Source organism: Monodelphis domestica, chromosome 1 (genome assembly GCF_027887165.1).
Source record: "Monodelphis domestica isolate mMonDom1 chromosome 1, mMonDom1.pri, whole genome shotgun sequence".
Taxonomy (NCBI): Eukaryota; Metazoa; Chordata; class Mammalia; order Didelphimorphia; family Didelphidae; genus Monodelphis; species Monodelphis domestica.
In genome coordinates, this window is record NC_077227.1 from 638439152 (window position 1) to 638466441 (window position 27290).

A 27290-nucleotide genomic window follows, 5' to 3' on the forward strand; every position below is an offset into this window, starting at 1 on the left:
AGAAATTTAAAAGACATCAGAAAAATCCAAATAAAAAAGATAATTTCTGGATGAAAATATAAACTATCAAAGTCTTATGTATAAAAATTCCAAGTAAAGGAAAAGTAAATCTATAACAGGTCCTCGAATCAGGGCCTAATTAAAATGATCTAAGCAAGTAAGCATTTACCCAATCAGTAGCCAGGACTACAGAAATTTTGCCACACTATGAAAGACAGAAAAGGGACTAGATTATAGGAGCCAGGTTAGGAGCCAAGTTTGGGATACTCTTCTGTAAGTATTTTTACAAAGAGTGTGGATACAAGGAAGGCCTATGTCTTAATGTATGTTAAGTGTCGCAACCTTGAGTCTTCAACTAGGTTCAAGTCCTTTGTATTGGCTTAGAAGTGCATCAGTCCTTCCTGTATTGGTTTCTCTTTGGCCCTGTGCAATGGCTCTTTTGTATATCTTTTCCTGGAACCAGACAGAGTCATTAAGCAAAGTCCCATAATTTTTTAAGCAATTAGTGGCATCATTTTTATAGTCTCAAGCTTTTGGGGCATGCATTGACATTATAGCAAATGTATTTTAAACTTATATTACTGCAAAATCAAAAAGTTAAAGAAAATCTTAATGCTGGTGACATGTGCTCCAAATATAAAAAAGAGAAAAAATTAAAAAAAAAACTGAAATAGTATATTGCACATGCAAGAAAAAATATAATAAAAGAGTTTTAAAAATTCAAAAATGTAGCTTATAATCATTGACACACTGTGTCAGCTAAGGAAATATAAAATACAAGGCTTTATCACCAAAAATGAGATCCATTTCCTCTTCATATCTGGCCATGATCCACTCTGAGTACAAGCAAATGAATTTTACAAGGTAACAGTTTTTTTTTAATTATAAAGAACAGTAGTACAAATATGGAGGAATCAGTATCCTCAAAATTCTCAATAATTCAGTTAATTATAATAACAAACCCACTATCGTATTTCACATAAGTTGCTTTATGGCATTTTTAAAAGCCTATGAACTGATGGATATTTGTCACAATTATTACAAACATAGCAAATCTTTCAACCTTGGTAAACATATTTTTAAACAAAGTAAAACTTATTTCGGGTTTTGAACATCATCAAGAATTCTAGATATCATTCTTGTGGAAGTAAAGTGAGCTGAAGTGTTATAAATGAGAGATGCTCCTTTTTATTTTTTGGAGGCTTCTAGGGGTACAATGCCCTGGGATTAACGTCCCAACTTCCATTCACATTTTTATAAATGTGAGAGTTCGGGTTTATAATCAGCTACTAAAATGGGCCTTACCTTGTATTAGGGGCAGGCAAAATGACCAGAGATTGTTAAGAAAAATTCTAAAAATGGTGTCTAAAGAACCCTTAAAATCAATTTGAGATATTTAGCTCATTAAATTTTCCAAAGGTTGTTATAGCAATTTTCTGATGGAGTCCATCTATCCTCTATGTGACAATTTACAACATCAAAAATAGAAAAGCTGTTTTTATATGGGCTTACTTAAAATGTTTGTTCAGTATGTTATAGGGGGAAAGCAACAGAATTTAACAATAGTTAAAATCCAGTACATTAAAATGATTCAGTGTAACAGAATAGTATTGAATGTAGTAATATATGAACGTAAGATCACAAAGTTAAACCTTAAACAAAACAATCAGTAAATGCAATAGAATACAGAGATTTTTATAAAGACCTCCAGTCTCTTTAAATTCCTTGGTTTTTTTTTTTAATCTATTTAGATGCCTATTGTCAGAAGGCAGAAGATTGGTAAGGGGTAGGCAATGGGAGTTACATGACCTGCCCAGGGCCACACCACCAGGAAGTGTCTGAGGCCAGATTTCAACCCAGGAGTTTCTGTCTCTAGGCCTGGCTCTCAATCCACTGAGCCACTGAGTTGCCTCTCCATAGTGAGGAATCTCAAATTTGGCTAAAGAGTTGCAGGGAGCTGAATTTTTCCCCTGACTCCCAGGTGAGCTAAGTGAAAGAATCAATACAGTCAAAAGATATCCTTTTAAAGTAGCCATGCTTTAAGTTTCTGTTTGGAAAAGTGTCTTCCTTCTCCTCTTTCTCCCCACCTATGATTCCCGGCCCCCAGTCCACATGGAGGCTAATCGTAGCCTAAGGAAAAATCATCCCCATTTTTTACCAGTTGGTTGAAGTGAGTCCTGGGCCTGGGGAGATGAGTGATTTGCTCCAAGGCTAGAGTTTGCTGGGGCCAGGCAGGCGGGTCATGACGAGGTGAGCAAGATCTGGGTTGGAGGCCCGTTGCTGGGCCTGAGGAGCAGGAGAGAGACCAGGAGCTGCAGCTGGAGGAGGAGCGATTTGAATCAAACAGGTCCGGATTGCAGGAGATCAAGAGGCTTTTCTGAAAATTCTTGGAGGAACTTGGCTTTAAAAAAATCTAGGCACTAGCTATTAAAAGCTGAACTTAGTAAAGATTTAGGAAAGTTAAGAAGATTGAGGTTATTTCATCACAACTGATGTGGTTTTCCATGTCACAGTTAAACTGTCACAGTTAAAATTAATTTCTCTGCTAAAAGTATTATATTTTTAGAGGTTTATTAAAGATTAAGAAATAAAGAAAATACAAATAAGAAAGCACGTGCAACCTACATCTTGCCTACTAGGTAGAGAGCCGTGTGTGCCTAGAAGCTGAAGCCAAGAGAGGGGCAAGTAGGTGGTACAGTCAGTTTAAATACCCCTTTTGTTCTCGGCCCAGATGAGGACCTCAGGTGATATTTTAGGGCATTCTGGGAACTACCAAGGACTTCTGTGAATTGAAGTCTGGGTTTCAAGTTTCCATTTTACACATTAGACTGTGACATTTCTGAGTATCTCCATCTCCAGTGCTTTCATATAATCTTTCACCTAGGGTAGAATGCACTTTATTCTGGTCTCCTTTCCCTGTATCCTTATTTTTCTATAATATTCAGCTTAGTGCAACCTCTGTCTACCTTTCATGATCCCCTCCTTGTTAATACTTCCTCCTTCCTCAACTCACTATATATTTCATTAGGGGTCCACTTGTATAGAGTAGACTGTCTGTTCCCTGAGATTTGAGATTGTTTTCATCTCTTTCTTTGTACCCAGTGTCTCACATATTTCCTTGGCCATAATTATCATTTGATAAATGTTTAAATGAAATGAATGGATAATTATTTTGTATGGCACACAGTAGATATTCAAATGAGTTAACTGGTATAAAATTGCTTTGAAAAACTGAGAAGTATCATGTAAAAGGATACATAAATGTGATTTTGGGATAAGAAATGACATCATGTGGTTGTTTTTTTTTTTTTTGAAAATTTTATTTAATTAGTCAATTTAGAACATTTTCCCTTGGTTACAAGAATCATATTCTTTCCCTCTCCTCCCACCACCCCTTCCCATAGCTGACAAACAATTCCATTGGGTTTTACATGTGTCCTTGATCAAAACCTATTTTAATGTTGTTATGTTTGCACTAGGATGATCATTTAGAGTCTACATCCCCAATCATATGCCCATCGATCCATGTAATCGAGCAGTTGTTTTTCTTCTGTGTTTCTACTCCCACAGTTTTCCCTCTGAATGTGGATAGTGTTCTTTTTTCATAAATCCCTCTTAGTTGTTCAGGATCACTGCATTGCCACTAATGGAGAAGTCCATTATATTTGTTTGTACCACAGTGTACACAGTAAATATAATGTGTGTGGTACACACATTATATTTGTTTGTACCACAGTTCTGCTCCTTTCACTCTGCATCAATTCCTGGAGGTCATTCCAGTTCACATGGAATTCCTCCACTTCATTATTCCTTTGGGCACAATAGTATTCTATAACCAACACATACCACAATTTGTTCAGCCATTCCCCAATTGGAGGGCATCCCCTCATTTTACAATTTTTTGCCACCACAAAGAGCACAGCTATGAATATTTTTGTACAAGTCTTTTTCCTTAGTATCCTTAGTAGGGCAGACAGTCTTTTAGCACCCTTTGGGCATAATTCCAAATTGCCTTCCAGAATGGTTCGATCAATTCATAATTCCACCAGTAATGCATTAATGTCTCAACTCTGCCACATCCCCTCCAACATCCATTACTTTCCTTTTCTGTCATTTTGCCAATCTGCTGGATGTGAGGTGGTACCTCAGAGTTGTTTTGATTTCTCTGATTATAAGAGATTTAGAATACTTTTTCCTGTACTTATTAATAGTTTTGATTTCTTTATCTGAAAATTGCCTATTCATGTCCCTTGTCCATTTATTAGTTGAGGTATGACTTGATTTTTTTGTACAGTTGACTTAGCTTTTTATAAATTTGAGTAATTAGACCTTTGTCAGAGGTTTATGTTATGAAAAAATTTTCCCCAATTTGTTGTTTCCCTTCTAATTTTGGTTGCATTGATTTTGTTTCCACAAAAAACTTTTTAATTTAATGTAATCAAAATTATTTATTTTACATAATTTGTAATTTTTTCTAACTCTTGCTTGGTCTTAAAATCTTTCCTTTCCAAAGATCTGACAGGTATACTATTCTGTGTCCACCTAATTTATTTATAGTTTTCTTCTTTATATTCAATTCATTCACCTGTTTTGAGTTTATCTTGATGTAGGGTGTGAGATGTTGATGCAAACCTAATTTCACCCATACTGTCTTCCAATTTTCCCAGCAGTTTTTATCAAATAGTGGATTCCTCCCCCCCAAAAGCTGGTATCTTTGGGTTTATCATAGACTGTCTTGCTGAGGTCACTTACCCCAAGTCTATTCCACTGATCCTCCTTTCTGTCTCTTAGCCAGTACCATATTGTTTTGATGACCACTGCTTTATAGTATAGTTTGAGATCTGGTACTGCTAGACCCCCTTCCTTAATTTTTTTTCATTATTTCCCTGGATATCCTTGATTTTTTGTTCTTCCAAATGAACTTTATGTTTTTTTTCTAATTCAGTAAACATGTTTTTTGATAGTTCGATGGGTATGGCGCTAAATAGGTAAATTAGTTTGAGTAGTATTTTATTATAAGCAGTCATTGTTTTTCCAATTATTCAGATCTACTTTTAATTGTGTGGAAAGTGTTTTGTACTTGTGTTCGTATAGTTCCTGTGTTTGTCTGGGTTTGGTCTCCTCATTGCTAATTTTAATACCTTCAATTTCTTTTTCTTCTCTAATTGCTACTGTTAGTGTTTCTAGTACAATGTTAAATAATAGAGGTGATAATGGGCATCCTTATTTCACTACTGATCTTATTGGGAGACTTCTAGTTTATCCCCATTGCAGATGATGTTTGCTGATATAAACTGTTTATTATTTTTATGAAAGGCCCTTCTATTCCTATACTATCTAGTGTTTTCAATAGGAATGAATGTTGTATTTTGTAAAAGTCTTTTCCTGCATCTATTGAGATAATCATGTGATTTTTTGTTGGTTTGCTTGTTCATATGGTCAATTATGTGGATGGTTTTTGTAATATTGAATCCTCCTTGCATTCCTGGTATAAATCCCACCTGATCCATCAGATAGCTGTTGATACATTTAAAATCACTTACAGGGAGGGACAATGAATAGAGATCCAGATCTAGACATGGGATGTCCTGGGTTCAAAACTTGCCTCGGATACTTCCTAGCTGTGTGACCCTGGTTAACTCACTTAACCCTCGATTGCTTATCCAGTACCATTCTTATGTCTTGGAACCAATACTCTGTATTGATTCTAAGACAGAAGATTGAAGCGTTTAAAAAATAAAATAAAATCAGGGATCTAGACTTATTCCAGTGATGCTGCCATTTTCTCAGAATATTTTTGGAACCCCTCTTTTGGAACTGCTATTAGCATAAACAGCAAGTTGTGTATAATTTCATCAGCAGTCAAAAGATCAAGCTGAATAATATCATTTTGGTTTAAAAAGAGAGAGAGAGATGACTACAATGTAATTTTTTTTCTATCTTGTATTCTGGAATTAAACACCAAATAAAATAGGCATTTATATATGGAGCAGAGCAAAAAAGAGGATTGTGTATGAAACTGTGGCCCTCTCATGTGTACAACTTGTCTGTCTTTTAAAATATGTAAAATTGAATATAATAAATTCAACATGTTACTTTTTTTAAAAAAAAATCAAGCTTGTCATTTTCTTCTGTTCCCTTTGCTTTGTGTTTTTATTTTTTTAAGTTAATCATTAAATTTTTTTTTTGCATTTCTTATTCTCTCCATCCCCAAATCAAACCATTGGGAAGACATGAAATGTGATATCAATTTTAAGCGTGAAATTATGCAAAACCTATTTCCATATTAATCATGTTGCCAAAAAAGCAAGAAAAATAAAATGAAAAACTTATGTTTCAAAAAACATTCAGACTCCATCAATTCCTTCTCTGGAAGTGGATGACATCTTGTATTCCAAGTCCGTCAGATTTATCTTGGACCTTTGTGTTGCTGTGAATATGTAGGTGATGCACAGATGATCAGTGTTTTCCTGGTTCTATTCACTTCATTTTTCATCAATTCATGTAAGTCTTCCTAGGTTTTTCAAAACAATCTTGCTCATTATTTCTTATAGCCCAATAATATTTCATCAGAATCATATACCACAACTTGTTCAGTTGTTCTCCAGTTGATAGGAATTCCCTTAATTTCTAATTCTTCTAGATTATCCCTATTATAATGTTTGCTAATGAATTTAGGTAGATATTACTAACATTGTTAAGTATGAGTTCTAAGGTAGAAGATTGATAAGGGATAGGCAATTAGAGTTAAATGTATCCCAGGGCTACATTTGAGCTCAGGACCTCCCCTCTCTGGGCCTGGCTCCCTATCTACTGAGTCACCCAGCTGCCCCTTAGTATATTTAATAAGAATGGGTGTTGTATTTTGTCAAAAGTCTTTTCTGTATATATTAAGTTAATTGTGATTTTTGTTGGTTTTGGTCTATTGTGATCATGTATGCTGATGTTTTCCTAATATTGAACCAGCCCTGCATTCCTGGTGTAACCCCACTTACTCATAATGAATGATCTTTGTGATATATTGCTATAATATCCTTGCTAGTATTTTATTTAAAAATTTTGCATCAATATTCATTCAGAAATTTGACTATTTTTTCTTTCATTGTTTTTGTTCTTCCCAGTTTAGATATTAGCACCTTATTTGTATCATAAAAGGAATTTAGAAGGATTCCTTCTTTGCCTGTTTTCCCAAATAGTTTATATGGCATTAGAATTCATTGTTCTCTAAATATCCAGTAGTATTCACTTGTGAATCTATCTTGTCCTGAGGATTTTTTCTTAGGGAGCTCATTGATAACTTGTTCAATTTCTTTTTTCCAAGATAGGGTTATTTAAGTATCCTATTTCCTTTGCTGTTCATCTGGGCAATAAATGCTTTTTGTTAACTAATATTCAACCATTTTGTTTAGGTTGCCAGATTTCTTGTCATATAATTGGACAAAATAGCTTCTAATAATTGTCTTAATTTCCTCTTCATTGGTAGTGGATTCATCCTTTTCCTTTTTTTAGTGGTAATGTGGTTTTCTTTCTTCTTAAAAAATATTAACAATGCTTTTTCTATGTTATCCTCCTCCATAAAACCTGCTCCTAATTTTATTAGTTCAATGGTTTTCTTTCAATTTTTAAAATTTCTGTTTTGATTTTCAGAATTTCTAAGTTAGTATTTAATTGGAGATTTTAAATTTTATTTTGTTTCTTTTTCTATTTTTTAGAAATTATATACCACATTCATTGATCTGATCTTTCTCTATTTTATTGATGTAAGCAGTAAGAAATATAAAATTTCCCCTAAGTACTGCTTTGACTGAATCTCAGAAATTTTGGAATTTTGAAATGTGGTTCTCTCTTGGTTCTTTTATGTGTTTAACTACTCCTTAGTTTTCTTTTGTTGAACTACCACCTACTGTACTCTGCTTAGTGAGTACTTCATAACTCTGTGTTGGGCCTTCTTTTCGCTATATAGTTTCTCCCTTGGTAATTCTATGCAGATATTTCTTAGGTCTGTATTTCTAGACCTCATCTTTTTTCTGAGTTCCAATCCTGTTCCATTAACTACCTACTGAATTTCAACTGAATGTACCATAGAGATCTCAAACTCAATATGTTATCCCTTATAGAGAAAAAAAAAATTTTAGCACGGAAGAATAAAATGTTAAGAAAACTAACCAACAAATCAGAGAAGTCTGATGTTGTGCACTGTGTTTCATGGTTGCAATCCTCAGCCTTTTTAAAAGAGGAAGGGGTATCCTCTCAGATCTTCTCTGTGCCCAAACTTAGTAGTATTAATTGTGTACCTTTAAGTTTCCATCATTTTGTCATTGATATCCCTGTCTCAGGTTTCTGTCCACTCTAATTTAGACTCCACACAACTGCCAAATGATATTTCTTAAGTGCAGATCTAACCACAGCACTCTCCTCAATAAACTTGGCTTTTTCCTTATTGCCTCTTGGATCAAATATAAAACTCTTTTGTTTGACATTTAAAGCCCTTTACAATTTGGCCCCGTGCTACTTTTACAACATTATTAGACATTAGAACCCTTCCATTTCCACACTCCAGTAATGTCTAGTAAAATTTTTCTGTTTCTGAACTCCTATCTCTGTTTTTGCACCGGTTTTCTCCCATATTTGATGTATGATCCTTTCTCAGTTCTGCTTTTACAGAATCCCTCAACGCCTTGAAAATTTAGCTCAAAGACTTTTTTCTGAGTGAAATTTTTCTTGATCCCTTCTAACTAATAGTGCCCTCCCCAAACTCCTACCTTTTATTTAATTTGTTTATACTTATATGTGCATGCATTCTTCTCTTTCAACTCTCTTAGAATAGAAGCTCTAGGGGAATAAATTTTATTATTTGAATTTGTAGGTGCATAATAAATTTTTTTTAAAGTTAAGTACAAGAAATGACTGCTTTGACCTGTCAGTGGTTGAGCAATGGTTCTTTTTCTTATAAAAATTGAATCCATTCCTTATTTGTCTTGGATATGACACACTTCACATAGAGACCTGCTGCAAAGATTTCCCCCATTTACCTGTTTTTATCCCATTTTAATTGCATTTGTTCTTGGTGTAGAAACTTTTAAATTTTATGCTGTCTAAATTATCTTTTATCTTCTGTGATCCTCTTCATCTCTTATTTGGTCATGAACTCTCTTCATAACTATAGTGGCAAAAGGTATTCCTTGTTCTTCTAATTTGTTTATGATGTAAAAATCTAGGCTATGTTTAAAGCTTGTTTTGGTATTCGATATGTACAGACAGCTAGGTGGTACAGTGAATAGAGTTCTAGGTCCAGGGAGAGAAATATCTGATTTAAAATCTGGCCTCTTACTAGCTGTGTGACTCAGGATAAGTTACTTATCTCTACTTCAGTTGTAAAATGGAGATGATAATAATAATAATAATAATAATAATAATAATAATATTTATTATTTAGTAGTGCCTGCTATGTGCCAGGCTAATAGCACCTACCTCCCAGCATTATCTTGAGGATCAAATGAAATAATATTTATAAAACACTTGTGCCTGGCACATAGTAGGCACTTAATAAATGCTTGTTCCTTTCCCTGTCTATCTATCTATCTATCTATCTATCTATCTATCTATCTATCCCTCTATAATCTATCTATATGCTGTGAAATAATTGGTATATGTTTTGAGATGTTGTTCTAAGCCTAATTTCTGCTTGACTTTACAGTTTTCCTTTGAGTTTTTGTTAAATAGCAAGTTCTTATCCTAGTAACTGTGCTATTATGTTCATTTGCTTCTGATGTTTTCTTTATTTGTTTGTAAGATTTTTGAAAATCAATACCTGGACAATTTTTATAAAGGTGACATTCACAGCTGAGAAATATAAGCAGTCCTTTCTGTTTTCATTTAGTAATTGTCAGAGATATATCACATCCAATTTCTCTAGAATTCTATTCAGATCCTTCACTTTATTGTTTTATCTTTTTGTTACATGTGTCTAGGTCTGAAAGAGATACATTGCAGGCCCTCAGTAATTTTACTACCTATTTTCCCCAGCAATTTGATTTATGTTTCTTTTAATTTTTAGATGCTATGTCATTTAGTGTGTGTGCATGTGCATGTGCGTGTGTGTGTATGTGTAGTGCAGTGTAATGTTGATATTGGTTCTGTGGATCTCTAAAACATAACATTGTCTCCCTTATTATCCTTTTATCCTACTTTATTGTTGCTTTATCTGTAATCATGATTACTTTCCCCGCTTTTTTATTTTTTTGTTTTCTCTCTCCCTTATCCTTTCCCCACTTACCTTTTAATTCTTATTCTCTCCACCAAAAATTCCTTCCTTATCCCTATAATTTCCACTACTTTTTTTGAACTCACCTAAAAAAGAGGTTGGAAAACTATCCCCAAAGGCCACATCCATCCCCCCAATCCATTTTTGTATGATCTAATGTTAAGAATTGTTTTTATATTTTTAAATTCAATAAAAATTTTTTTAAATGTAAAAAACAGTCATAGGTCATGGGCCATACAAATACAGGCAGCATGCTAAATTTGTCCCACAGAACATAGTTTGCCAGTCCTTTACATAAAGCATAATATAATTTGCTCAAGCTTCTTTTTTTAAAACAGTGAATTTTTATATTAATTGCATTTCTTATAAATGTGTTATTGTACTCAGCTTTCTAATTCATTTGGATATTTTTTTCTTTTTGGGGGGTAAGTTCATACCATTTACACCCACAGTTTTGATCACTAGTTGTGTATTCCTCTCCATTGTTTTGTGCTTTTCCCTTTCTTTGCTTCACTTCTCCCCCTTTACAAAGATGGTAGTGAAAAAGAAGAAATTTCCTTAAAACTTGGGATCTATAATTGAAGAAGTACTTTTCCCCTCTTTATTTCTCCTTGATTATAGTTTTTTTGTTTTCATTTCATTCTCTCCTTTCTTTAGTTTCTATTCTTGTACCTATTCCACTCTTCCTTTTAAATTCCTCTCATCTCCCATTTTCTAACTATTTCCAAGTTGTGTTTAATACTTTTCTTTGTCATGTATTTTGTATGTATATATGTGTGTGTGTGACTGTGAATGTGAAATTTTCTTTGATTCAGATGAAACCGAGGTTTATGTTAAAGCCCACTGTTCCCAATTTTCTTCCACATTGGTATAATTATTATTTCATGTGAAGTATGTGAGAAAATCAATTCCTTCTTGTGGAAAGGAAAGAAGACTGACAGTTTTTTGAGGAAGGGGCCAACTGGGAGTGGCAGTTGGGTCTTATGACTATCACTTCCTTCCTGCCACATGGTACTTGCTGCCTGGTGTTGGAGGAGGGAGGAGCTTGTTCAGCCTGTCTGGAGTGGCATGCTCTTCTTGGTTCAGCTCGAAGATTTAGGCCCATTCATCTCCGAAGGTCAGACCTTGTTGCTTTCTGTGTACTGCTAATATTCTGAATTAAAACAACGAGAGTAGATGGGAGTGGGACAAACTCTCCGCCAGCCTCTGGGGTCTGGCCTCAGGTCTGAAGCTGAGAAAAAACTCCAATCCCAACTGGTTATTAAACTTTATATTATTTAAATTCACAGTCAGATAAGTGGACTATCTTTCTGGTCATAGAGGGAGCTGAACTTCAGTTTAGTCATTCCAGGACAAACAGACCTCATTGGACCCCTGCTGTTTCCTCTCAGCAGGGGGAATCTCCCTCCTTTGCTTCACCAAGCAATATACCCTCTCTCCCCTCTCTCCTCCATACCCTGCTACAAACCTCCCATTATCCCCATTTTTCCAATCCTATTTCCTTTCCCAAATAAATATTACATTCTCTTTTTTGCCTAGTATATTTCCTTTAATGTCTCAATTCTTTCTAAAGTAGAATAAAACCACCTGCCTGCCATCCCTCTTCTTGTTTAATTTTTTTATAATTCTTAAAATTTTCTATAAACTCTTATAAAATAACTTAAAAACAATAACATGCTAAGAAAACATTTTTCTTTTCTCTTATTAGAATGTAAAAAAAAAAACTGTTATCATATATTCCCTTGCAGTTGATCAAATATATTTACTTTTCTGTGTTTCTTTTGTCTCCTGCATTTCAAAGTTTTTACTCAGTTCTGGCCTTTTAATTTAGAATGCTTAAAAGTCCTCTTTTTCATTAAAAGTTTATTTTCCCTATAGAGGAGTATGCTGAGTTTTCCTTGATTGCTTTTGTTTGTAAGTCCTAACATTTTGCCTTTTGGAATATATTATTTCTCACTTGCCTCTTCTTTATAGTAGCAGCTATCCATTATTGTGTGATTCTGACTATTGCTTTTTGGTACTTGAAACTTTTTTTTTGGCTCTTTGTAGTATTTTTTTATTTGATCTGGCCACTCTAAATTGTGAGTTATGATGCTTGCCAGAGTTTTCATTTTGGAGTTTCTTTTAGGAAGAGAATGGTGAATTATTTCTTTTTCATTTTATTTTCAGATTCTGATAAAACCTGGCAGTTTTCATTTAAATTTTTTGAAATAAAGAATTCAGGCTTTATTTTTGGTCATGATTTTCAGACAGTCTTTTAAAATAATTCTTCCTTTGCCTTTATTTGTTTTCAAATAAAGTAAATAAAATAAAACTTCCCTTTTTCCTTCATGGCCATTTCTAATGTAAAGTCATTGTTTTTCATCCATAATGTCTACTTCCAATTCCATTTTCTCTGATTATTTAGAATGAAATAAAAAAAATCTTCCCTTTATTTTTTTTCCCTTTGAAGAATGAAATTTCCTATTAGAGAAGTCAATAACTGCTCTTGCATGGGAAGTGGGAGGGGCAAACTCATTTCTGTATGGTTGAAAGTTTCCATTATTATCATATCATACTTCTGGTTCAGGTTTGTGATGTATTTCCCAAATTGTTTCCCCTTTTCTCTTTTTCTGACCAGGTGGTTAGGTATTCCATGACTATTGGTTCTCTTTCTTCTCTGTTGATCGTTGTCCAGATGCCTTTGAGGCTACTCAGGGACTAATTTAGGGATCCTTTGTTTCATCTCTTCTATTCCTTTGCACATCAATAAGTTCTTTAATTTCTTTTAAGAATTTAATGTTCATTGAATTGAAATGAAATAAATTGAAGATAGTAGGGAGCAAGGGAGGTAAAATTTGACCTCTTTTTCTTCTTGTGCTAATAAAGGTTAGCTCAGGAGAAAGCTTAAGCTAAAAATAAATTTGGCATTATGGTTATCACTTGTTTGTGAAGTGGTCAATAAGTCAGGTGGAAACTACTCAATTTAATATAAATATCATAAATATATATGGATCACTAGGTATGTTCAGATTACAGTGTCTATTATATGTTTGTGTATGTGTACCTATGTCTATAAATAGTTTTTGGTTACATTTTGTGCTTAAATTAAAACCTTAAGCTTTTAGATTCACTAATGATAAAGTATTATATGTTTATGTGTATGTTTATGTGTATGTGTTTAAAATAATGGTCTAGTCACTCCCTTAGAGAGATGGCAGTTGTTTTCTCCTACCACAAACTTCCATAGAGAAATTTTCAAAGTTCTTTAGGTATTTAGAAGTTGATTTGAAAATTATTAATTTTACTATCTTTTGGAGGTAAATAAATTTTTATAATTCCCAGTATACTTATTTGAAAGTAATTGAACTATTTTGTTTAAGAGACTTAAAAATTCAGACTGGTTTTCTTCTAATTATCTCATAGAAATGAGGATTAAATATTTTTAAAAGGTATTAATCATTAGATCTTGATATTAAAAACAAAATAAGTATGAGAAATATATTTTGTTGCCATGTTCTTTTGCAGTAGGACCTACAAGTCTGGATTCAGCATGACATGTAGATTAACAAAGGAATCTTAATGCTAATATGGTTTCATATAATTTACTTTAAAGTCAATGTAGTGCTTTAAGTAAAATAACTATACACCTTTTCCCTTGTAACTGTCATGTTAAATGGAATATTTTGTGTTTGTGAGATAGTAAAATCCTTCCTTGTATGTGTGTATACACACTAGTGCATGTGTATAATGCATGCATATATGCGTATGTGGACATATACATATATGGAATTTAAATGAATAATAAAATGTCTGTCACATCTAAATTAATGTAAAGTCAGGACTTTTAATATATATAGACTTTTTATTAAAATTATTCTGAATATATTTAGAGCTTTAAAAGTCAGACCTATCAAGTATTATACATTCAAACTATAAATATTCCTTCTACCACCTCTCTATATGTGATAGTATATTAAATCTGGGAAAATACAGTTGACAATTTTCTCCTGTTCCTTTTTATAGAAAGGGAAAAAACTGTATTTTGGAAATATTGCTTTTAGTTATCTTTAAGACTTTTAGTTTCATTAGTGATTGGAAATAATTGACACCTTTTAAATATATTTTTTTTCAGGACAGAGATCCTTTCTGCCAACAGATGTCTTTCTGCTTGACTGAATTGCACCTCTGGTCTTTAAAGAATACTTTACATATTGAAGGTAAGTCAGCTCAAGACCAATTTTATTGTTCTTTAAATAAAAATAACAAAATTATGAACAAACACTTAACTAATACAAAAGCCTGAAAACTTAATTGAATAATTGTTGTTTTGCTGTATTAATGTTACTATCATTTACATAAAGCTTTAAAATTTGCAAAGAGCTTTACCATGTGAACTAATTTGAATTTAAAAAATGTTATTAGTTATTGATATTTTTAAACTATTATTATTATGATAAAATTGCTTCTTATTACTCTTGATGATCAGTATATTTGTTTCAGCTTAATTCAGAGTAGAATTTTTAGTATTACAATTCATGTTATTCTGACATTTATTTATGTATTTTTAAGATATACATTTCCAATTTTATCCTAAGTTTCCACATAATAGCTAATATCTATTTATTAGTATTAGTAGGCTTACTGATAGTAGATTTTATTTGACAATAAAATAACATTTCGGGGAAGATATTATTATTGCATTTTTTTCATTTTCTTAATGTTTTAAATGTTTTTGGTAGGAAAAGGACTTTGAAACATTATGTAATAAAGCTTAGTTTTCAAGCACATTCCATTAAGAAGCAGGTATTTGAAATGATTTTATTTAATTCTTTGAGTTTCCCCCAAAAAAAACAATGTTTTAATTGTTTATTTAGGAGGGAAAGCTTACCTTTACATTTTTGTTACATACTTATTTAAATTAAACCATGAACTCTTGGATTCATTAAACAGTAAAATAGAATATGTGAAAATTTTCCACATAATTTCAAAAACGTAAAACTATGCTCTACTTACATGGAAATTATACTTTATAAATACTTCTGCTCTATAAATAGGCCACTGAATCTCATTGTTGCTCCATTTGGATAAAAATATAGTCATACTTAAGACCTATTTCTGTTTTTGTGAAAGCCACAACAAAAGTTATTGCTTCGTTTACAAATTTAATAGCAATGTTAGTACAAGTTATTCTATGTTTCTATATTGATATGATGCTAGTATTTTATGTCGGTTGTTATTTGCCATGCTTACCTAATTTTTTTTATTCTTAAGTACATTAATTATTTTACCACTTTTGATTAAATGGAAATATAAGGTAAAAACAGTATACTTTGTGATCATGACCAGATGATACTTTTTATAGATGAAAATAAGTAAAAAAAGGTACAATAAATTCTAAAGTGTTTCTTTTTTGTATAAGAAAGAATTTATATATTTATGTATATTCACACGTAATAAACTTTATCCCCAAATGAAAGACTGCCAAAACATAGAGATATTAAGTTTAGATATATAAGAAGTTGGTATTTGCGTGGCCTAACTTAAGGATTGTCAGTAAGACATTCAACCTTGGGTTTGGAAAAGATGAATACATGTCCTTGTTGCTTGTTGCTAGTGAATGTTGATGACAAGGTACCTTAGGCTAAGGGTCGAATTAAAAAGAAATAAATCCAGTAAGATTAACTTTTCTGAAAAATGTTTCCTGTCATTCAGCTTGCTCATTACAATTTAAATTAATTTAAATTAAAATATTATTCTTCTGTTGCTAGGATGTAAGTGTTACTAACTAATTAGAATGAAGTGTTGAATGATGCAATGAAAGCTAGTGGTTGAGAAAGCCCACACATTTTATTGCACACAATTTGCAAAATCAGACCTACTTGGATAAGTCTATGTATTAGAGATATAGTTAATGTTACGATTCATCATACTTTCATGGAAAGCTCAAACCATAGTATTAACAAAAATATCCTAAGAAAGCTAGTGAGATAAATGGAGAGACATATATAAATATAGAAAGCCATATGTGGAACTATTTAATAACTTGTCTGAGTTCATGTAACAAAATTATCTCCAGGACACTAAAGACAATATTTTGGAGAAATATGTGAAAACACAATTTTTTCCCTTTCTATAAAAAACGGAAATGATATGTAAAGCCTATAAGACATGGAAAACATATTACTCATTTCTATTTTTTTAAGTGATAGAAATGTTTTCCCAAGACTTGAGCATAGACATTTCCCTTTTAGTTATAGTACCCAGAGCTCATAATGGTGTTTGTCCTTTGAATTGATCCCCTATCTGGGTTTGTTTATCAGCTACAGGGCTGGTATATATAATTGAACTGTCCTGGGCTTGGTTCCTTCTCAGAACCTGAAATACTCTTATCATCCAGGACTGGGGCTCTCTGAATAGCCCTTTAGAAGGAGCTCGAGTCCTTAAGGCTCTTTGTGACTGGGCTGTTATAAATGAGCCAAGATAAGCCAAGACTCTTTGAAACAAAAAAAAAAACACTTTACAAACTTAAACAAATAGAAATAAAGTGTTCCATTCAAAGTAAAAGTACATTCATGTGTTGAAGTGGGCAACCCAAATACAAACAACTGCTATATTTTTGTGAAAGAAAAGTTGTCAAAGTTGCATTTAGTCACTAGGGGGCAGTCCATACTGCTCTCAAGTACATTTGAAATAGTCCTTTTGTCACTACGGGACAACTTATGTTACCCAAAAGAAAACACAAGCTGATGATTTCAGTTCAGGAGTTGAATGGAGGAAGTTATTCATAGCCATATATATGTGGAGAGAATTGAGTTTTTAAAATTATTCTCCTTTTCTATCGATAAGTTTGAAATGGAGCCAAATTCTTGAAAAATATCAACTTACTTACTCTTTCCAAACAACCCTATCCCAGTTGGTTCTGGCATAGCACATCAGTAGATCCTAATTTGAGTGACCCACGGAGTTTTTCTCTAACTCATGATAACCCTGGGAAGTTTATTCATGACCCTAATCTTTTGCCATTCCTTCAACAAGCTGCCTATAAATTTCTGGAAAACCAAGTTATTGTTGGACTTGTCCTGAGGGATTCAGTCAGTTGTTGGACAGAATTAGGATGGGTCCAGGAAAGTTAGCCTGAGCTAGGACAAGGAGGATTACAACCCTAACTGCATTTCCCCCATTTCACTTCTCTTCATTCTCCATTGGCAGGTTAGAGTTCCATTGGCTAGAATTCTGTGCAAAAGAGCATCAAGGGAGGTCTGAAAGGAAAGGCTTTCTTCCTTGATTTCAATTCTTTACTGGTTTTAACACTCTCATTTACCAGCTCTTTTTTATAGTTTTAGTTTATTTTTCCTTTCAACTTGATTAAAACATCTAGCATTAACAAATTTTTACCATTGAGCTTTCATGTTACTACTGATTTCTGGGTTTCTTCCTGTTGAAATAAAAACTTATGTCCCCCCCCACCCCCAATAACCTATTTAACATAACTTGATGTTATTTTTTTCTCATTATTTAGACAGAGACATTGGGATATACCAGTATTATGACAAGAAAGAATCAGGTAAAATAAGCATACTCTTAACATTTTGAGGAATTAAATATTCTAGGTAATAAAAAATCATCTAAACTATGGGAATAGATTATTTAGGAAAAGTCTTCTTTATTTCCCTAGAAAGACCCCAAATTGGTATGTTTTTCATGTAACATAGTTATTTTTTAATATAAAGCAGCATGAAAAATTAGTATTTTTGTATTGATCAGACTGAATGCTGGACTGTCCAGTCACTTCTATTAATTGGCATCCCAGTAGAGGGCATCATAAACGCATAGGACTGCACCTATGCTGTGCTCCTGAATCCCCACCTGGTATCTGAAATAGGCATTTCTGAGTGAATGATCAATTTTCTTTATCTGATTAATCCTGTTAATCCTAGAAGTTTCATGATGAGCCAAAAGGTCTTTCCAGCTAGAGTTACTTCCTGTTTCAGTCTGGGTTAAGGTAGAGCTTGTGTGGGCATCCCAAGTGCTTAGCTCGGTGGTTAATATGTTGTTTCCATAGTTCTGTTGACAGACTGACTCAGCTTCTGGTCAGGATTCAGTTGCAGCTCACTTCACTATCTGATGAGATTGGAGGCTCAGGGAATATTGGTCCACCTGTTGTGCCGAATGAGCCTTCTTTCACTGCAAATTTAAGATATCTCTCTATGAAGTGAAAACAAAGCTGTGCTCTTTGTAGATTTGTGTTTACTTTATAATATTTTTAAATCTTTATAGTAATTTCATGTCAGAAGTTATAAAGGTAATGATTGACTTTTTTCTCCTTCCCCCTCCCCAATAGTTTTACCAACAGATCATGGTTACTTAGAAGAAAAGCAACAATTGGCAGAATGTAAGCATCTTTTTAAAAAAATAATTGCTACAAAATTATCATATTTTATTGTTGCTTATATTACTGATAGAATAATGAAATAACATACAGCTTTATGAACAAAAATATTCTTTATCTTAAAATAATTTTCTTTACTTTTATGTCCACAGATTTTCATTGCTTCATTGAAATAAAAATATTTATAAAAGTTATGTCTTAGATCTTACTGATTTCATCTGTAAGAATTTATGATTTACCAAAGTTTAAGGAGGTATATTTTATATAAGCATAATAAGCAAGACTATTAACCAGTATAAAGAAATGAATTTGTTTACTTTTACTTTCATAGTAAATGTTTTGTACAAAGAATACTGTTAAAATTATATGCTCCTATATTTGCACAAATTTTAAAATATATGCTTTATAATTATATAGTAATACAGTTTAATGATTGTATATTAGAGTAAATGTAGCAATATGATTTTAACAATAAAAGTTTGGAAAAATGAAAAATACTTGTAACATGTTTTCCAACAATTTAAAATGAGGGGGGAGCTACCATATTCAACTTTTTAAAATGTCAGTATTGACGTGATCACAAATTTTCAAGTTAATTGTACTTAGAATTAAACTGATTCAGAAAAGATAAACAGCAAAGTGGTTTTATTGCAATAACTTATCTGCCACAATTAACTAAGTCACTCTCCCACACTATGATTTAGAGTTGTAATCAGGTGAATAAAGAATATTTTTATTCATCTTCATATTAAATATGTTGTATTATAATGAATTTAATGTATAATAAATGCTTCTTTTTGCTAAAATGATTTTAATTCCTTGAAGTCATCAATTTCTAAATATGTACTTTTTAAAAGCTGGTTTTCATTTTTGCAATAAATGCTTTTTAAAACAAATTGGACCTTAGAGATTTTTTAAATATTTAAAGGTACCCTTTCCAAAAGATGACTTGTTTAAGAAATATTTCTAATTTTGTCAATATTTTCCACTTAAATCTGGCTTATCCTCAGTTATTGGTTTTTCTGGTTGCGTATAAGTCCAACTTTTGATGCCAAATTTTCAATTAATCCTAGTTTTGCATTCATTAAAAATAAGTATACATGTGACAGTTGTATTCATTAATTTATTATCTTATTTATTCCATTATATGAAGATAATATACTTGAAACCCTGGAATGGTAACTTTTGCCCTGAGTTTCTCTATTTTCTAAACTGAATAATTATTTAAGAAAAAGCCGGTCACCTATACCTTAATGAAGTAGATCCTCAGAGCTGGGAAATTTATTGTCTTTGAATTGTCTCTGAAGGCAGAATCTGTGGTTACTATTACGAAATTATAGTTACTGAGGTCTTTACTTGTTAAAATCTTGTTCCTATAATGGGGCTTTCAAAAGATTATCATTTGACAGTGGAAATGAAACTCACTTCATCTCAATTATAGACGTCTCTCTTTAAATTTTTATAATCTATTTCTGTAAGCAAGCGGGACCTTTTCCTATATTGATTTTTTAAAAATCGACATTTATCTAAACGCAGTTCATGTTTTGTTTGCTAGCACGAGATTATCCTTGGATACTGAAGAATCGACGGCCAGAAAAACTTAGAGATACGCTCAAGGAGTTGGAGGTACTTTTCAGAAAGTTTTAAGATTGACAACAAACAATCTTTGTTATAAGCTTCTTTCAACAGTTTTAATTTTCATAAAGGATCAGCCCTCTGGGTCATGATGACTTTGCTTTTGTCCAGTGGGCAGTTTCAAAACAGTTGTATCTTTGTTTGTGTGGTATACTAATCTCTGCTTGAAAATCAGAAGTCCTTTAACTGACGACGACAGTATGTACGTATGCATGTATGTATGGTAAGACCAATTCTCCTCTCCTTTGTGTTTCTGTGTCATTTAGGAACTGATGCAAAACAGTCGATGTGTGTTGAGCAAATGGAAGAACAAATATGTCTGTCAGGTAAAACGATATGACATGATTTCATGATGTCTAGCCAGTGGAGTGAAAACTATTATTTGTGTTTTCCTTAGGTTTTAATGTGTGTGTGTGTGTGTGTGTGTGTGTGAGAGAGAGAGAGAGAGAGAGAGAGAGAGAGAGAGAGAGAGAGAGAGAGAAACTCTTTAAATGGTAACATTTTATAGTTTGAATTCTATTGAGGAGTATAAACTAACACAAGCAATCAAATTGGCTGTTATTCTCATTAACGGATACAATTGTACTGTACTGATAGAGAGTTGTACTGATAGAATAACAGTGCCAAAGTGTGAATAAAATATTTTAAAATATTATGAGCATTAAACATTTATTAGTGAGAGCCTAGTCATGTTCATGAATAGTGATTATACCAGATGACAGAAAGCTATTAGAGTATGGCATCTCTATGAGGAAAGAAATAAGCATTTTTATAGCACCTACTATGTGCTAGATCTTGTCCTAAGAGCTTTATAAATATTATTTTATTTTAATGAGTAATTATAAACAGCCACACAAAAATTACAACAAATGAAATAGAGTTAGAACTAAAACAGCAAAGCCATTGAGGCATAATTTTATGAGCCACAAATACCCAGAGCACCACGTTGAGGTAAATCTAGGTCCAGAGTACAAGAAAGGTCCAAATTAATTGTCCTAATTTACAATTCAATGGATAAATATATTAGTCTTGATAAAAGGTAGAAAGTTCAAAAAAGTTTTATATGCCTTCAAAATATTTGCCTGCTTCTGTTCGCTTTCAATTTTATATTGCTGCATCAATAACACAAAGAATGATAATATTAACCACATGAGATAGTTTTTTCCTGTTTCAATTAAGTAATAAAAAATTTTATTAAGTACTTACTATATTCAGGCACTGTACCAATCACAGGAAAAAGGCTGAAATGGTCCCATTCCTCAAGCAACTTACGTTCCAATGAGGAAGGCAATATAAGAAAGATACAGAGTAGGGAAAAGGTAGCACAAATGAGAAAGATACAGAAAAATATTATTATAACCTCCTCCCTTTTCTTTAGTTTTTCTGGTGGTTGATGGATGTCTAATAGAAGCATATTTATTTATATTTCACATTTAGGGGTATTTCAGGCTAATTTGTCATGAATCATTATTTGCTTTAGGTAATTAAAAAGTGACTATTTCTTAGCATGAGTTACTCTCGATGCTTAATATTTCCTTCAGCCTGGCTTGGGGATTGAACGCTAAACCTGAAGTCAGGAAAACATGAATTTAAATCACTTATCTCAATTATAAAATGGAATCAGTGCTAGCTCATAGTAGTTACCTCATAGAGCTGTTGTAAGGTTCAAATGAGACAACATATATTAAATGTTTTGCAAACTTTAAAATGCTTATTTATTTCATGTTTATTATTATCTTGTAAATACTGCTTAAAACAGTCAAATAAATAATCTTTGAGCTGGCATTACCCAAATATGTTCCCTGGGACTTTGGTGATTTGAAATAAGCTCCTTATGGGCAGGGACTGTCTTTTGCCAGCTCTTAGCACAATGCCTGGCACATAGTAGGCACTAAATAAATGGTTATTGTTTGGTGGTTGTTATTCATTGTACTCACAGAGGACCAAAATGACATCACAATGGTTTGCCATTTCTTTCTTCAACTCATTTTACAGATGAGGAAACTGAGGCAAACAGGGTTAAGTGACTTGCCTAGAGTTACAAAGCTAGTAAATGTGAGACCAGATTTAAAGTCAGGAAGATGAGTCCTCCTGACTCCAGGCTGGGCACTCTATCCACTGTGCCACCCACCTTCCTGTTTATTGAATGAAAATACCTGAAAGGAAAGAGTTGTCCAGCACAGTGGGTACAGTGCTGAGCTTGGAGTCGGGAAAACCTGAGTTCATACCTAGGCTATGTCCATTTCATAATTGCCCTGGATGCTGACACCCTGCATTTGCACACTCTTTCACCACTTTCATACACTCGCTGTGTATTTTTGAATGAGATAATTTTGTCTGATCCCTATATTTCAAGCCCCAAAATGTTCTCTTTCCCAATCAGTTTGGAAAATATTGCTATAAACCTCTTAAAAAAACTTTATGAAAGCCTTAGTTTGAATACAAATGCTTTCAAATTCTAGTCCCAAATCTTATTCCAAAGGCATAGAACATAGTGAAGCTCAGAATGCAATTCTTAAATGCCATTACTCACCTTGAAACTAGTCTCAGAATTATTTGACCAGAGGGCAAGAACGGCCACCTCTAGTCAGGGGTGTGTCTGGTTGTCTCCACCCTTGACACCAGGGGGGAGGTTGAAACTTGTTCAGCATGTTGAAATATGTAGGGCAGCATCACAACCAACAGTTCTTCCTAGAGATACTTCACAATATTTTAATTTAGCAAGCATATTTCTGAAAGTGCCAATGAATAGATTATATTGTACAGCTAAATTGTTTTGGTTTTTTTATGTGTTTTAATGCAAGTCCTCTCAACCCCTTTTTAGAATTAGTAGGGTATAAATAAATCTAAATAAACACGACATTTCAACTCTAAAATTTGAGAGGGTGTTTTTAGGCTTTTGTTGTGTGTAACAGTCCTACAATACCACTTTTTTTGAGCTGTTGAACATTATAGTACACAAAATATTAATGATTGTGTGATTCTTGAATAGGAGATTTATTGTTTTATCATAGTGTTTACTGAAGAGGTTTTGATTTATTTCTATGATATGGTTTTAGGCTAATCTTGAAATATATTCTTCACTATCCACAGATTCATGATATATAGTTATTTTTCTAAATGAAATTTTACTCTGTTTAATATGCTAAATATATGCCATCCTGGAGTCTGAAAGACCCTTAACTCTTTTCATCTGTTTTTGTGCACTTTCAAAAATGATTATATCTAATCATTCCCTAAACTAATGAATATATTCTGTCTTTAAAGGTCATTTTAGGCTACATTCCAGAAGAGTCTACCAATGCTTTAAATAAGCATACCTCCATTTGCCTTTAGTTTTTTTAATTTAATTTTTTAAAATTTTAAAACCTTTACCTTCCATCTTAGAATTAAAACTGTATATTGATTCCCAGGCAGAAGAGCAGTAAGGGCTAGGCAGTGGGGGTTAAGTGACTTGCCTAGGGTCATACAGCTAGGAAGTGTCACAGTTCCCGTCTTTTTGTTCCCCTGATAGGACAGAGATGGAAATTGATCAGCTTTCAGGATAACATTATGGTATCTCACAAAGTCAGTCAGAGCCAATAAGCTTTTGCTTCTATTTAGGACTGGAGTGGTGGTTGGTGACTAGAATATATATTTTTAGTTCTTAGAAAAGATTTTGGGGGGCAGCTGGGTAGCTCAGTGGATTGAGAGTCAGGCCTAGAGATGGGAGGTCCTAGGTTCAAATCTGACCTCAGACACTTCCCAGCTGTGTGACCCTGGGCAAGTCACTTGACCCCCATTGCCTAGCCCTTGCCTTCTGCCTTGGAGCCAATACACAGTATTGACTTCAAGACAGAAGGTAAGGGTTTAAAAAAAAAAAAAAGAAAGAAAAGATTTTGTCCCATAGCTGTTGGACCTCTCCTTAAAGGAAAAAAAAATTAGTGATTCCCTATGCTAAAATTGTTTGACTTCTCCTGTTTCTGAGCCACATTTATTTAATTCTTCAGCCTTCTCCTTCACTCTTTCCCCCTGCTAAACAATCACGTATAATTTATAGAGTTGTTCCTAATGGCCTTCTATTTAGAGATCTATATTATTTGTTATCTAAATCTACCCATTTACAGAAGAAAATGGCAATGTAATAGCATCAGGTATTTCAGTAGATGCAGTTTGTGCAAAGTTATTTCCCCATTTAGGACCGAAAAGAATATATAGATAGGAACACTTGTTTCTGTGTGTTTCAGGTATGTTGTTAATAATGATAGATTTAAAGCCATGTTTCTAAATCTAAAGTAGTTACATGTTTTTTGCTGGTTTGAGATATGTTGCAATATGTTCTGAATTTGAATTTATCAATTACCAATCACATTGTCTATTAGAATTTTTTGCTTTATAATAATAATTTAATGCAGGATAAATCCATGGAATTAACTTTTTCCATACAGTATTTATTGAACTATTACTCAAGACAATGATAATTACTAATAATTATAAAGCTCTCTAGTGGTTTGTCACATACTCTGTATTCAGTAATACAACAACCTGGTAAAACAGGTGTGACAAATATTGTTGCCCCCATTTTACAAATGAGGAAGCTGAGGCTCAGAGAGGGCAAGTTATTTGTTTGGAATCATGCAGTTATTACATAGCGAGATTCATATGCATCCTAATGTACTTTGAGAAGTCAACATAATCAAGAATTGAATTTATATCATGGGAAAGAACACCAGTGGTTTATAAACCCTTTAAGATATCACTCTAATTGTTGGAGGAATAGCAAGTTGACCAATTTGGGTGGAATGTAAAGTGCATAAATTAAGTATTATGAAATATGAAAGGATTAGAACTAGATTATGTTGGGCTTTCAATTCCATGCTGAGGTTTTAGGTGTCACCCAAGGGGCAAGAGGGCCACTGAACATTTCTGAACACAGGAGTAAAATGATTCTAAGTGATTTGGGGAGATAATTTAGATAGTTTTGTGAAGAAGAAGCTCCTTCAGGAAGAGACTATTAAAACAGTCTAGGAGAAAGGTAGTATGAATAGGGTAGTATGAATGAACTAAAGTAGCAGCAAGTGAGAATGAACCAATAAAATTAGTTGCAAATGCTTTGGGGGTAAGTAAGTGGGAAAGGTTAATTTTGTATGTTTGTGTGACTAGAAAGATGGTGGATTTCAACAGAAATTAGAGGAGATAAAAAAATAGCCAAATACAGAGCCCTGAAGGTTAGAGATAGAGACTTAAAAGAAGAGAATAGATGGATAAGCGGGGAACCAAGACTTAACATTTGTATGGAAACTAAATGAGAAGAAAGTATCCATGAGGAAAGAGCACGAGGACTAAAAAAAAGCCATTGAAGTTAGCCAAGAGATCATTGATATCCTTGAATGTAATAGTTTCTAAAAAAAATGGTGAGGTGAAAAAACAGATTGCGAGAGATTGGGAAACAAGCCCAGATCACACCTACTAACTATGGGTGTCCTCCAACGCTCTGTCTCAGGCCCTCTTCTCTTTTCCTTCTAGCTCTACTTGTGATTTCATCAACTTCTTTGAATTCAGCCATAGAATGATTCCTGAAATTAGATATATGGTCTCTTTCCTAATCTCCAGTTATATTTTTGGTATATCTTGAATTGGTGATGTGATAGGCATCTTAAATTCATCATGTCTAAAATAGAACTCATTATCTTTTCAACCAAATCCTTTCCTCTTTCCAACTTTCCAAATATTTTTGAGTGCACTACCTTTCTACTGGTCACCTAAGCTCACAACCCAAGTATCATCCTTAACTCCTCATATACACTAGGCTACAATCAATAAACATTTTCTAAGTTCTTAATATGTGTCAAGTACTATGCTAAATACTAAGAATACAAATATAAACAAAAAAGAAAGACAATCCATGCTCTCAAATAGTTTGCTTTTTAATGGAGGGGAAAACAGTAAATGAAACAGAGCTGAAAGGGGGTAGTCTGGAGAGTCTGGAGCATTGTCCATACCCAAAATGAAGGCTCCAGAAAAAACAAACCGGTGAGAGAACATGGTGGAGGGAAGTTGTAGCATGAGAAAGTTTCTGTCACTTGGTGGCAAAGTCACAAGAGTCAAACTTATTATCAAATCTCACCTTTAGCCTTACAACATCTCCTTTCTACAATCCTTTTCACTCTACACACACACACACACACACCAACCTAGTTCTAGTCCCCATTACCTCTCATCTGGGCTATTACAATGGCTTTCTATTGAACTCTCCTTCAAGTCTCTCCCATCTCCAATCCTCCACCCTCCATTTAGCTTCCAAGATGAGTTTTCCAAAGCACAGGACTGACAGTGTCACCCCTCATCCCCTACTCAATCTCCATCATCTTCCTATTATCTCCAGGATCAAATATAAATTCCTTCACTTGGCATTTAAGGTCCTTCACAACCTGCCCCCTTTCTACCTTTCCAATCTTCTTATACTTTCCTCCCCTCCACCTCTCTATGATCCAACTCTGTTGGACTATTTGTTGTTCCTTACAGCATTTTCTTCCCATTTCCATGCCCATCTCTTCACCTCCCCCTCTTTGCTTCCCATACTTCAAGACTCAGCTCAAATCTTACATTTCACAGATCTTTCCTCTACTACTGCCTTCATTCCGAGATTACCTTCCACTTATACTGTATATGTAATATGTATAATTTTGTTCATCCTTGATGAATCTTGTTGCTATTTAGTTTGGGCTTTGTTTATATTATTGTAATCAGTATATATTGATGTTCCTGAGTATGACAGTAGGGTTTGGGGTATAGGGAAAGATTGTGAGCTATCTACTGAACTAATTGAGAAATAAAGGAAAGAAACAGAGAAACTGATAGATGACTATATCATGGATCTGGCCAGTGATATAGATGGATAGAGTGAAACTCAAAAGAGGAGAAGTGCTTAGTGATGGCAATTATAGGAGGGTCTGGAAGTGGCTGTGGTCAATAAAATTTGCTGATTCCATTTGGCATAAATTTTCAGAGGATATTAGAGAAAGAACAACCCACATTGAA

General features: G+C 33.4%; 1 protein-coding gene across 2 annotated transcripts in view; it reads left to right on the top strand.

Moving 5' to 3' along the window:
* WDPCP (WD repeat containing planar cell polarity effector) overlaps positions 1-27290 on the top strand; it is a 380194-nt gene that overhangs the window by 98602 nt on the left and 254302 nt on the right. The window contains exons 2-6 of one of the 2 annotated variants that reach the window (XM_007476757.3): positions 14379-14463; positions 17766-17810; positions 18588-18638; positions 20191-20261; positions 20537-20596. In XM_007476757.3, the coding sequence (XP_007476819.1) occupies positions 14403-14463; positions 17766-17810; positions 18588-18638; positions 20191-20261; positions 20537-20596 (288 nt within the window). In that variant the 5' untranslated portion in view covers positions 14379-14402. Of the gene's footprint in view, positions 1-14378; positions 14464-17765; positions 17811-18587; positions 18639-20190; positions 20262-20536; positions 20597-27290 lie in introns of those variants that run through there. The other variant, XM_016428064.2, reaches the window with a different exon arrangement.